Source organism: Rhinolophus sinicus, chromosome 16 (genome assembly GCF_057876585.1).
Source record: "Rhinolophus sinicus isolate RSI-liver-muscle chromosome 16, RSI-T2T, whole genome shotgun sequence".
In the NCBI taxonomy this organism is placed as follows: domain Eukaryota; kingdom Metazoa; phylum Chordata; class Mammalia; order Chiroptera; family Rhinolophidae; genus Rhinolophus; species Rhinolophus sinicus.
In genome coordinates, this window is record NC_142516.1 from 139,524,773 (window position 1) to 139,538,256 (window position 13,484).

The window sequence follows — 13,484 nt, forward strand, 5'->3', positions numbered from 1 at the left end:
AAATAAAAGCCAGGAATGGGAAAATGGGGCTAGGCATCCACAGTCGTAGCCGCTTTGTGCTAGAACTGGTCTCTCACCTTGAACCCTGGGAACCCAGGGATGCCATGCTGGCCGGGGTCTCCTTGGCTCCCTTTCTTCCCCGGCTCCCCACTGATGCCTGGAAAGCCCTTGGGTCCTGGCAGCCCCGGAAGAACCCCGGTCAATTGATCACCTGCGCACTTACAGTCCCCTTCATCACCTGCAACGTGAGAAAGAGGGAGGGACTTGTTATTTGTTCACAAAGTGTGTGCTAAACACTCTTCTTGGCTTTGCAGGGACTGGGGCATAAGCTGGTGAGGGACTGGGTTGGGCAGGAGGAGGGGAGGTGACACCACACTCGCAGCCATCATCTGCTCTGGTCATCACTTCTGTACGCAGTGGGGACTGTCACCTCCATTTCTTAGATAAGGAGCATGAGTTATTCAAGTGTGCAGTCATGGTCTCCTCGGGATGCAGAACTCTACTGTGATACTCACTGAAGATGCTTAAACAATGGGACCATTTACAGACGTGTGCTTGGAGTTGAGGACCCAGTGACAGGAGCTGCAGGAAGCCACCATGGGGCCTCAGGGATAAGGGCAGAAGACTGTTCCAGGATCTGGGTGAAGGGGAGCAATGGTGGAGGGCAGCCTGGCAAGAGCTGTGGCCTTGGAGGCCAGGGTCATGGGTGGGTAGAGAAGAAATATGCCACCTCTTCTATGTTGGCATCACTGAACCTAGGGAGCCTGCTGCTGGCTGTAGGGTTGGCTGCCCAGGGCACAGATGGCTCAGTGGGGCTGAGTTGTACAGCTCCTCCATGGATGTCTGATTCCTGCAGGCAGCCCCGTCCACAGGGGGGGCAGACACACCCACACATCCCACATGCACCACAAATGTCCAGGTGTGATGAGAGCCAGAACACGCTACCCACGCCCAGGGGTGGGCCAGCCCTTCCCTGGAAAGAACATTGAGCTGGGGGTGGTGTCCCTAAGGTGCAGTGGGCAAAGGGAAAGCAAGGACAGCTTGTTCCAGCTGCATTTCTGCCACCAAGTGGGAGTGAGACGCTGGGCAGGTCACATCACTCATTTGAGCCTTGACCTCCTCGCCCATTAACAAATCCCTAACTCAGGGAGTTGTTCTTAGGCTCAGACCAGACGATTCCTCCGTGAGCACTCTGCAGCGGATGGGCCCTTTGCAAATACTTGTTCCACTGCCTTGGAGCTGAGCACTTGGATCTGAATTTACCCTAAGAGATCACTTCTCATCTTTTTTGTCCTCTGCACTCCCTGAAAATTCAGTGATGAACATGGCAGACAGAGAAGAGTGAGCAAATTGAGTGCTGGGTGCTCAGAAAATGTAGCAGACAGCACCCACCTTAGTTTCAGTGGCATCTGTACGGAAGAAAAGGGGGCCAGTGGGGAAATGGAGGATCATGTACAATTCAGAACAAGTGAAAAGGGTGAGGCGGATCAGACGGGCCGAGTCATCCCCCCACCCCTCTCCATCGGTCCCAGACATTCGTACCTTTCCATCCTTTCTGTCCACGAGCCCCAGGGAAACCAGAAGACCCAGGAAAGCCCGGCTCTCCTTCTTTTCCTTTAAGGCCGAAAAGGTAACCTAAGGAGAAAACCCACAGGGGCCAGCACGTTAGCACAGCACAGGGACCCCACAACTTGCTGAACGCAGTGTTGGAAGGTTTTTAGCTAAATCTCCCAACAGAGAGTAAAAATGACCCCCCCCCACACACACAAAAAAAGAATGACCCACACACTCCAATTCCATTCCAAAACATCTCTTCAGGAAGATATGGACACTGTTCTGTGGCCATAGGTTTCAGTGACGGAAAGAGATGTGAGAGCCCATCAGTTTAGATTTTCTATTCAAGTCTAGAGATAAAAATCTTTGTTTTGAGAAACATTGAGTCCAAGGAAAGGCTTTGATTTTTTTATCACGTATTTTATTTATGTGCTAAAGACCTTGATTCTAACATCCGCTTTCCAAAAGACGAAAAGCAAAACAAAACAAAATAAAAAAAGATATTACAGCGAATTTGGTTCCCTATTCTGTCCTTCCCCTTGGAATGAACGGGTGCACACATGTACCTCTTCCCCCACTGCCCCAAGCACTCTCTTTCCTCTTTCTCTCTTTAGGGTAAACACACACACACACACACACACACATCAGCATGGTCACTATCCGCCCTCCCATCCCTCACTCCTTTATCTGGGATCAGGGTACTTCAGAAGTCCTGCCACCAACTGCAGGATTCTGATAATTCCAAGCAGGGATATCTGGGCAAAGGTGGAAGGAACACACTCGGAAAGCCAACAAAACTCTCCCTGTCACATGCGAGAGGAGTGCCATCTTGTGGCGAGACTGGGGCTTCACATGTCCAGGAAACACTGCAGGGTATGGAATCCCTGACGGGTTCTGTTCTCCTCGCTGCCAGACCCTGTAGTGCTCATAGCTCTCAAGAGCCAATAAAACTCCTCCAACCAATTAAAATACATGCTGCTACACTCACCTCTTGGTACCTGACAGGAGAGAATGAAGAGATTAAGGAGGCAGGAAGGAAAGGAAAACACTAATTTAAAAAACTTGCTGTCTGCTTGGGAAAATGATACCAGAATTTGAGTGTCAGAACGCTCCTAGGTAACTATAAATCTTCACGGAAAGGTGGCAATGACTATTGTCCCCCATTGTAATTTGGTTTCATTACACATTTAATATAATCTCTCATCCCTCCATCCATTCGTGCATCAAACATTTCCCCAGAGCTTATGCCGTGCTCAGCAGTGTGCTGGGAGCTGTGTATACAGTTGGAAACAAAATGACAGAACCGCATGGACCTTACAGTTTAGCTGTGAAGACACACGGCAGACACACCTTAGTGAACAGACGAACATAGAGTCTCAAATATGGCCAGTGCTGTGAGAACAGGCTGCTCAGAGACAGCAGTAGGGAGAGGCCCATTGAAAATTGGGGAGAGGGCGTCAGGAAAGTCTTTTCTGAGAATGTGACACAAAATTAAGACCTAAAGCATAAAAGATGGCCAGCCGAGAGAGGGTGGGAGGGAATGTTCCTGAGAGAGGATGAGCTTGTCCAAAAGGCTGAGGTAGGAAGAATGGCAGTCATTGCAGGGTGATGAGTGAGAAGAGGAGTTACAGGAAGGAAGGTGACGGAGATCATGCCAGCCACGTGGTCTAAGGAATGAAATGGGGTTTGGATTTCATGCCAAGGGCAATAGGAAGCCATTAAAGGGTTTGAAAGGGAGAAGTTACACAATCTAATTTACATGTAAAGAGGACACACTGGCTGTGCAGACCATTACTGGACAGTGAAAGAATGGAAGCTGGTCATGAGTGGGTTGGCTATTCTTGCAGACTAAGCATGACATGTGGCGGCTTTGATTTGGGCAAACGCAGTGAAATGAAGAGCAATGCACGATTTCAAAATTCAAGATTCAAGAGGCAGAATCACTAGGACCTGGTGATAGATTCATTGTGCGGGTGAGATGCCAGAACGACTCTGGCCTGAGCTCCTGGGTCTGTGGTCATGGGTGAGGCCCAGGAGAGGGGCACGTGGGTCGGGGAGCAGGAGATTCAGAGTTCAGTTTTGGACACACAGAGTTGGAGATGTCTGTGATACACACAGTGGTGACCACATGGTGAGTTAACGGTTTGTCTGAGTTCAGTTTGTACTGTGAACTCAGAACTGGGCTAGAGACACAGTGAGGAGTGCTGGCATAGAACTTGTATTTAAATTCAGGTGAATGGATGAGTTCACCCGTGTGGAGAGTACAGAGAGAAGAATGAACTTCAAGGAACTCCATCATCTACTGGATGGATGGGAAGAGGGGGAAGAAGAAGGAAGCGCCAGCAAAGGATCCTCAGAAACATGGTCTTTGAGACAATGGGGGGCATAAGAGAGTGGGGCATCATGGAAGGCCAGAGAAGAAAGAGTGAGAAAGGGAATGCCGGCGGCATCCTGTGCTGCCGAGGGGCTGCTGATGGAGCAAAATGGTGCCCCGAGGATGTGGCTCCACGGGCCACTGGTGACTGGGTCAAGAGCATGTCAGACCAGTGGTGGGCTGTGTGGGTTCTATCTCCAACGTTCTTCCAATATGTTATGAAAAGTATAGTATCACAGGTAGCTCTTTAATCACAGATGCTTCAGGTACATCGGAATGTTAAACGTGAGACAAAGAGATTGTGCGTGTTCTTCACCGAGTTTGTACATCTAGTCCAAAGGCACAGTGTGGCCATCTTACGGTGCCAGCCTTCCTTTTCCCTGTTTTCTTTTCTTTATCTAATAAATTAGTAATTTCTAACAGGTTCTATAGAACAGCAGTGTGCCTCTTAGATGTTTTTACATGATTTCCCTGAAGAGGCCAATGGCCATGACAAACCAGGCAGTATTTTGACTTATTCTAGAACACAATGGAACTGCCTCCCCTGATCCCCCCACCCCACTCGATTCAGTTAACTGAGCTGGAACTAGGAGTAAGCGAAAATATTTAGCTCAGAAAGAAAACGGACTTCACGGTTTGGTTTTGCTGGAACTGCAAAACACTAGAAATTCTGATTTTCATCAGCAACAATGCTTAAAACAAGATGAAATGCAGATAAGAAAAGAATCCAACGATTTCATTCCCAGAGAACAGTCGAACTCTGTGGGAATCGAGGTCATAGATATTCAGTTTTGATTATACACAATAATATTTTAAAAAGTCATTATGGTTGGATACTCTTTGTACAAGAGATAGCTTATAAAAAGATGACTGGAAACAATGTGTCTCATGGGGTAAGATAAATATTTCAAGGAGAACTTAAGTTATATGCTTTTAAATTTTTTAGTTGATAGAATTTAGCAAATACCATTCCATCTATTTTATAAATTCTCTTCAGTTTACAATATCAATCAGAAATAAGTTAATGTGTTTATAGATGACTTGTTAGTACACCATAAGTTTGCGAAGAAAGATTTATAAAGCAAAATGGCATGAGTTTATGTCCTTATTGAAATGGAATTTAGTTATAGGAATAATGGCAAGGTTAGCCTTCAATCACAGGCCTTTAAAGCAGCATATTTTTATGCTTTTATTTTTACTACATCATGTTTTGTGGCCAAAAAAGGGGAAAACTCAACAAATACCATGTACTCAGGAAATATAACACTTGTAGAAATGCAGCCATTATCACAAATGTCACAGTAATAAATATTACTTTCAGGATAAAGAAAATTAAAGACAACCCTGCTCAAACTATTTGGCAAATTCCAGGGAGATATCTGCACCTAAAAATTATCGAAAGAATATGAGAATATGGTTTTTCCAGGTGAAGGAAAATTGGGAATGTAGAACCATATCAATTTAAAAATTTACTGTAGAATGCAAACTAGAATGAGAGACATCACTGCGATTTATTACTGGAAGAAGTCTGCACAGATATGCTTCTAATGCCTCCAACAGCTTTCCTTCTAGAGATGGCAAAGTCATTTCCCAAAAGCAATTAAAGCATGGGTTTTTGAATTTACGTTTAATTGAAATCAAACACTACCCGTTAGCAAATATGATGCTCTTCCTCTCTGAAGGGAGGAAGCCGTCGAGATTATCAGGGGTGATGTCAGGAGATCTAAAGTCAAATATTTTGAAAAGGAACGGCTGCTAAATTGTGGTCCATGTCACATAGAAAGAAATTGTGACCTCCTCTTTTCTTCTAATGCCTCAACTATCCAATCTCTTGAGGACCTGAAACGTTTCCATTAAAAGATGTTACAGTCCAAAGCATAACTCTTTAAAAACTTGGAAGCTGGAAAGAATAACCGTTTTTGATGGCAGGCTCAAAGACAGAGTGCCCTGCCTCCTGAGGGCATTCTCAACTAAAGGATGTCACCACGGGAACATCAGAACCTGGAAATGCCTCTTAGTGCTACGATTTGATGATGCCCCCTGGGTAGCATGTGGGGACAGTGTCTCCTGCTTGTCTACTTTACAGCCTTCCATCTCGGCCTTGGTTAATGGCTGCCGCTTCCTGTTACAGGTGGTGCAGCCATCCCTTCTCGTCCTCAACTGTCGCCACCTGTTCAGCTGTTGATTTGGTTCTGCATGGGCCGAGAAGACAGATTATCAATCTGCTTACAATTGTTGGTCAAACAGAGGAGAGAGGCTGGAAGTCAAGAAGTGAGGCCTCCAACCCTGGAAGAAAGTTGTCTGGAACTTATCACCCAGCAGCTCTCCGCTCTCATCAGCTTCCAGACTGTACCTTTCTGCTGTTTCACTGAAGGACTGATCTCACTGGAGTCACGCTCAGCCAACCCTTACTGGTTAATATCTATGGGACTGTTAATACTCAACAGGTTGGCAAGGTTTTGCCCTTCTTCCATCACCAGCCATTTCTATTTGCACCACACAGCATCTGCTACACCCTAATCCACTGCCTACTGTACTGGTTCACGACATTTTTAGCAGAAAACCCAAGTGAAAATTTGGCTGGCCGGGCTTCTTTGTCTGGACACCAGAATGCGCCCCTCGAGTTTCCCTCCGCTTACCATCTGGCCCAGGTGGTCCAGCGGGCCCTGGGAGTCCTTGGTGCCCTGGCTTTCCATCAGCTCCTGGCGGGCCGGGGTACCGTGCAGGGATGCCTGGGTCTCCCATGAAACCTTTGGGTCCCATTTCACCCGGGAAGCCTCTCCTCCCATCTGAAAATAGCAATTACCAATGTGAAACTTCTGATATGTAACAACTGCGTCGTCATTCCGTCCACAGGAGACCACTAGCAGGACTAGTGGATTTACAGTCCAGTCAGTAACTTCAGGGGTGAAGGTCAGTGGTATATTTCATAGCCATTTTTCAACTTAAAAAAGCCCACATAGTGGCCTGAGAGTTGCTATTGATACCTGGTAATGTCTGTTGACTGCCCATGCTCCTCGGCCAACTGACAGAAGTGTGCTAGTTACTCATCAGCGGCATAGTCTAACCTACTGGGAGTTGCTGTCACAAGTCCAATTGTTGTGTGAAGACATCCAAACATGTATGCGAGCCCCCTTACACTGCTAAACCCAGTCTGTAAGAGCACCAAACAAACTGTGCAGTCAGTAAGGGGCCTGTGGTTTATGTGAGGAGCTGAACGGACGTAGTTTGGGTCATAGTTTTAATACTGTGGAACCACATTACCTTCGTCTCTGATGGACGTGCCAGGGGGGCCTTGTGGGCCGAGGTCGCCTTGCTCACCCCGGGGCCCTGGCTCCCCATGGGCCCCTGGGAATCCTGGGTCACCTCTGCCACCTGGAATCGAGACAGGCCCCACAATTAGGACAAGACTTGTCTAGCGCTTGCAGTGGATGTTCACCTTTTCAATGAATGCATATTTACAAATACCCTGCATATTGCAGAAGCATGGTGGGGCTCCAAATGTTTAATTTGGGTGTTAATGGTCCCTGTTTTCAAGGAGCTCATTCCCAATCAAAGGGGTGATACAAGATTCTTAAAAATATCATAAAACAATAGAGAGGCACATAATGCCAAAAAGATACAGAGAGATTTCAAAGGAGGGGAAGACTATTTGGGGGGGAAAAAATGATACTAAGAGATCATGGAGAATAAAAATAATAGAAGTAGACAACATTTTGAACTACTGCTGTGTGCACTAGATTCAGTGTTAAATACACACATTTGACTCCCATAAAACCATGTGGTACAAATAGTATCACAATGCGAATTTCACAGAGAGGTGAAGCATTGTGCCCCGGGGCACTCAGGTTTTCTGGAGAAGGTAACCTAGCAGTTGAGCTTCAGATTCTAGTGGAGTGTGATGGAGATGGGAGCCGGGGAGGGAGAGGGCAGAGGACAGTGGAAGGAAGGGCATCCAGAGGGGAGATCCGCCAAACTGACAGCACAGAGCTGGGAGCACTCAGCAGGACTGGGCTGGAGTCTCGGGATACAGGTGCACTGAGGTAGTGGAAAATCAGGTGGGGCAAGTCGCTGAGTCCAATTTGAGAATAAAGAAGGAAACAATATGATTAGGAATCTTCCCATGCACCAGACGCTGTGGCAGGGGGCAAAGAGGCCAGGGCTGATTCTCTCTGAGTCCCCTCGTCCCCTGAGCCGCAGACCCTGCCTGGATAGGCTTTTCATAACTGTTTGCTGGATGAATAACGTACGAATGTTCCTACAGGCCTTACGCCTAAATAAAACAAACACAAAGTGGCACAGCCACATTCTTCGGCATGTTGGAGGAGACATGCAAAAGTAGTTATTAAACTGACAGATGGTTCACATCTAAGCAGGACAGTGAGTCCTTGAGTCCTGGGCCCATATGACAGGAGTGTGCCAGGTGATTTACTGGCACAGGTAGGACACTCTAGACCATCTTTATTTAAAAACAACCTCATCCTTTAAACTCCCTGTCTGATGTGTACATTTTAGGACATTATTCAGTCATTCAGATAAATATTTACTGACTACCCTCGAGGTGTCTGGAAACGTTTTAGAAATTGGGGATGCAATAGCGAACCAAACGGGCTAAAATCTCTTCCTTCATGGAACCTCCTATAACACGGATAAATGATCTGTAAACAAATAGATGTACAATTATTCAGGGGAGTGCTCAAACCATTTTTTGAAAACATGTTTTTTTTTTTTAGAACGATGCACATCCAAAAAGGTCCAGAGACCATTGCTCTTATCACAGAATGTGAATCATATTTCAATATAACCTCACCAACGAGGAAGGCTGAGCTAAAGTATTAAGATGAGCATTAGCTGCAACACATGCAAAATCCTTCATTTACACACAGGGGGCCACTGTGACAGTGGAGCATCTTCTTGCGGAGTTGCTCATGTGCAAACATTTGGAGATTTAGTTCCTTGCAGTCGAAAAGGATGTGACTGTTTACAGATTAAGGCTTCAGACTGGCTAGCAGAGGGGCTTTAGCATCTTGCTACAGAGACGGGTGAAGGTGGTTGGACCTCCTGCCATGGAGGCCTGATGTGCAGGACTGGATGGCTTTAGTGATGTTGCAGGTGACAAAACCACACCTGCACAAGGCGTGCAGACATGGAAGAATTCCCCCACAGAAGGGTCTCACCTGGAAGGGGGGGAACGCTTTCTCAGGCAGAGGCAAAGTGAGGGTCTCCCATGATACTTCATTGAGGCCACACGGGAAGGTGTATACGAGACTGAGATTCTACAACGGTTATGTTCTAAACAACTTTTGTTCGCTTTGTTTTGTTTTACTTAGACAACTCTTTCTGGCAAGTCCATGACTCGGTGCCCGTAACAGAAGAGAATGTGTATATGCAGGAGAAATCGTATACAAACAAACCTTTTGCCAGAGAAGGATGAGGGGAGTAGGCAGGTGGGCCTGGGAGGCCTCGGTCCCCCATTTCTCCCTGGAGGAAACAAAGAGGAAAAGAGGAGAACGTGAGCCCGGCCTTTCGGAGCTGTGGACACTGCGCATTTCCACAGAACAAAGCTGCATGTGGCTCAGGCGCGGAGTCTCCTATTCTGAGTAATCGAACCATCGCCTCTGCCTGGTGGCAGTGAGTCCAGGCGTCCCAGGCACACCAAGAGACAACAAAGTGGGCAGGGGCCAACATCACTTTGAAATCCTTGTCAAACACCGGACCCAGTCAGGACCCTGCTTTCTGCAGAGTGGACTGTTCCATTCTTGATAATGGTATCTGAGCCCCCCCGTAGGATGAGCTGAGGGTGATGCAGCTACACCCTGATACAATGTCTTCTGGACTGTAAGGCGAAACATTTCAAGTGCTGCCTTGACCACTTCGGGCCTCACTGGGTCTCACAGGCCTAACGATGAGTTTCCCTGTTCTCACAAGACATGGCCCCATCCAGCAGGAAAGCCTCCCTCCCTGGCTGGTTTCCCCATCAGCTAGAACAGCCGTACCCCACCTGGTTCTCAACTTATTGCACTTTATTTCCCTGCCCACCCGTGGGATTATTCCAACAAGTTAGTCATATCCTCCCTCAGGAACCAGGGGATACCCTGCCCTCGTGTTACCACAAGACCCATCCCACAGCCCTGCTGGTTCACTCTGCTCCAGGTGCAACCTCCATGTGGTCTTGCTTGCTGTGCCGCATCCTGAGGGATATACTGACTGACAGATGAATGTCCATCTCACCTCTCCAGTGCTGGGTGTCGTGTGTTCCGTTATCTATTCTTGTATAGGACAGAGGTTCCCTTGTCCAACATGGTGAATAGGAGGTGATCAGAACACCATCCAAAGGAAAGAAGTGAAAACTGTCCAAATGAAAACGGAGCTTACCTTGGGTCCTTGGGGTCCAAAATGGCCTTCATAACCATCAGGTCCTCTGCTTCCCTGCAGAGAAGATACTTGGTGCTTATTTCTTATCTCTGACATATAATTTAAAGAAGTAACCACAATACCTTTATTATGTCTAATGAAATGAACAGTAATTCCCTAAAATCACCTACTACCTGGTCTCTGTCCAGTTTTGACTGATTTTGGTCTTAAAAGTATCTTTTTGAAGTTGCTTGGTTTGACTCAGGATCCAAAGTCCAAACATGACATTTGGCTGCTATGCCTCTTAATTTATTTTTAATTTATAATAGTTTCCTCTTCCTTTCTACTTTTTTAGTAACTTTGTTGTTGTTGTTGCTGTGGAAGAAACTGGATCATTGGTACTGCAAATACGCTACATGGTGGGTTTCATCCACCTCATTCTCGTAGTGGTGGATAATACGCACCTCGATCCCCCATATGTTCTCTAAATTAATGAGTTGTTAGCTAGCGCGGTTTCATTAGGCCCAGGTTCATCGATTCAGCAAGACTCCTTCATGGAGGTGCTGTGTCCTTCCTACTGCATCGACAGGCCGCACAGACACCAAGTTTGAGTGATTTTATGATTCATTAGTGGGACTATGCTGACAGCCTGATCCATCTATTAAAACCTTCCTCTCAGATGGGTTTTGAAAAATTTCAGTTAACACCAAATAGGAGCATTAATGCCTCTCAATTTAGAATTTTTTTCCTTTATTAAGAAAAGGAAACTCTAGTGCTCACTCTTGCTTTCTAATTCCCTCAGATATGTATTGAAAGAGCCATATCGTATTTGAGTAGATATATAAACCTTCTTGAAAAGTTTAGAAATGTATTCCCCCTTGTTAAAGAATATATACAGTAAGGTCCCCAAAATTCAGAATGCCAGGTACCAATGGTATAAAATAAAAAACGGACGTTATCCGATGATTTTTACATGATATTTTAAAATCTAGGAGCATGTAAGCTGCAAGTCATGTTGTTAGGAATCTAGAATTAAGATGGGCTTAATTTTGTGTTTTTCATGGTGGGACCATGATTTAAACTGACTTTCTTTCACACTAGGTGGAGCTGAAGATTCAAATGTCAAGGGAAATTTCTCTAATATTAAAAATGATCTCCCATTCAGAGGCTGTCTCATGAGATAGGCTAGGAATCATTAAAGAGCTTGCCAATGACTGGGGCGCTGGCAGCTGGGCATTCAGTCTGAGCTGTGTCCAGGGCTGACATTACAATCCAGCTCAAACAAGGTGTTAGACTTTGTCAGCTCTACAAGCCATTCTGTTCTCCCGCCCCCGCCTCCCCCCACACCCCGCAAGCACTGCTCATCATCAAGCAGTAACAAGCATCCCCAGAACTAACTAAAGTTCTGTCCATCTCAGGAAGAATGAGGGAGGGGCAGCTGATTCTGTAGAGAAAGCAAAAATCTTTCCCAGAGTCCTCTTTTTCGGTTCATCCTATTTCGATGCGTGTTTATGTTGGTGTTCACAGTTGCTCCTTGGAGCTGCCTTTGGTTACTGGTTCCATGTTACATCCTTAAACCAAAGTCTGTGAGGATAACTGGGAAGTTAGTTGGGGAGTGATGGCAACTTGGCAAGTAAAATAACACATGGTAGCCATATCTGTGGTGTAGTGTGCTACTAACACGCAGGACGACTCCGCCATGTGTATTTATCCTAAGCACTTTCTATTTGTATAGTCTAGGAAACGATTTTCCCACAGCAACTGAGACGCCCCACTTATTTGGAAGTCTCTGCGGCTTCCCCAGTCACTCCAAGTGCAGAAAGCAAGCTGGAAGATGTGAGCCTTAGATCCTGACATCTGGGCCACAGCAGTGAGAGGCCCAGGTGGTCAGTGCCTGGCGAACATCTTGTCCTTCATTAACTCTGAGTTCTCAGCGGGACAGCTGTGTTGAATTGCATTTGAAAAACACTGTAACTCCTTAGTGTTGGGTGTAGAAAAACAAACCATAATTATGATTTCACTAGCACATGGCAGGCAATCAAAATATTAACAGCAGTACTTTAATTACATGGAGATGTGTGGAAACGGATTACTTTTAAACGCTAACGTTTGCTGTAGCGTGCTCTATCTCTATACAGCACTTGCTTATTGTGGTCCTTAAACTAGATTTCGGCCTTTTGGCCTCTGGTTGGGCGTTGCGTGGACAGCTTTGCTCCAGGTACGCTACCTTTGGGAGCACGCCTATCAGTTACTAATGTTATGACAAGATGGGTGTAGCTAGTGCAAACCCTGGTGTCATCCCTGGCCCGAGTTTAGTATAAAAGGACAGGAATAGGAAAAATAAGATCAACGGAGGTCATAGGAAGGAATCGAGATTGGTGCTCATTGTGAGTGGTCCAAACCAGAACACAGGGTGAATACGCCTGTGCCTGGCGCCAATGGAGGTTAGAAACCAAATTTGGGAGGTCAAGTCACAGAACAAACATGGCAGAACTCCCTGCAGAGGGACTGACGAGCCCCAGTGCATGCTTGCAGCAGCCTTATAGTTCTCCAGCTGTCTCACTACCATCTGAAATGATGGAGCCATGAACGGGATTCAGGGGACTCACGATTTGGAGGCTGAACTGATTTTTTTTTTTTTTTTTTTAAGTCTCTTTCTATGTACCTATTAGGACTGAATTATGGAAATACTAGCCTTTGCTACCAAGATGTGTGTTCCACAGTGTTGACTGCATGATCGTTGGAAGTAGCAAGCAGCTAGAAACCACCACAAGGGGCAAGTTAAGCAAATACGGTCCATCCGTTGACCGCAATTCTGTGCAGCTTGTTAGGAGAACCATGTAGATGAGCACATGCTAATGTGCAACAATCTCCAAGGCGCATTGGATGAAAACACAAGCGGCAGAATGATACAGATATTTTTATTTTCTCATTAAATTACATGCATATAAAAATGCATGTCTTTTATATGCTAGCACCAATCTGAAATGATACCCATAGAACGATTTATAGTGGTTGCCTCTGGGGAGAATGCTGGGAGTCTGTGATGAGAAGGACCTGTCCTGTACATTCTGTGATTGAATTTATGAACATAATAAATCCTTAATCTGTGATTAATAAAATCATTAATAAAATAATAAATCAAGAATCTATTTCTATGTGTATTCTCTCCTGTGACCTAGTACTCAGACAATTCTAAGCC

The 13,484-nt window shown here is 45.9% G+C and overlaps 1 protein-coding gene across 2 annotated transcripts in view; it reads right to left on the reverse strand.

The window, feature by feature from the left end:
- Positions 1-13,484, reverse strand: part of COL4A2 (collagen type IV alpha 2 chain) — a 182,980-nt gene that overhangs the window by 42,850 nt on the left and 126,646 nt on the right. For both annotated transcript variants that reach the window (XM_074329518.2, XM_019731070.3), the window contains exons 17-22: positions 10,304-10,357; positions 9,343-9,409; positions 7,193-7,303; positions 6,568-6,717; positions 1,543-1,635; positions 78-238 (exon numbers count right to left, since the gene is read on the reverse strand). In XM_074329518.2, coding sequence (XP_074185619.1) covers positions 78-238; positions 1,543-1,635; positions 6,568-6,717; positions 7,193-7,303; positions 9,343-9,409; positions 10,304-10,357 — 636 coding nt within the window. The remainder of the gene's footprint in view (positions 1-77; positions 239-1,542; positions 1,636-6,567; positions 6,718-7,192; positions 7,304-9,342; positions 9,410-10,303; positions 10,358-13,484) is intronic.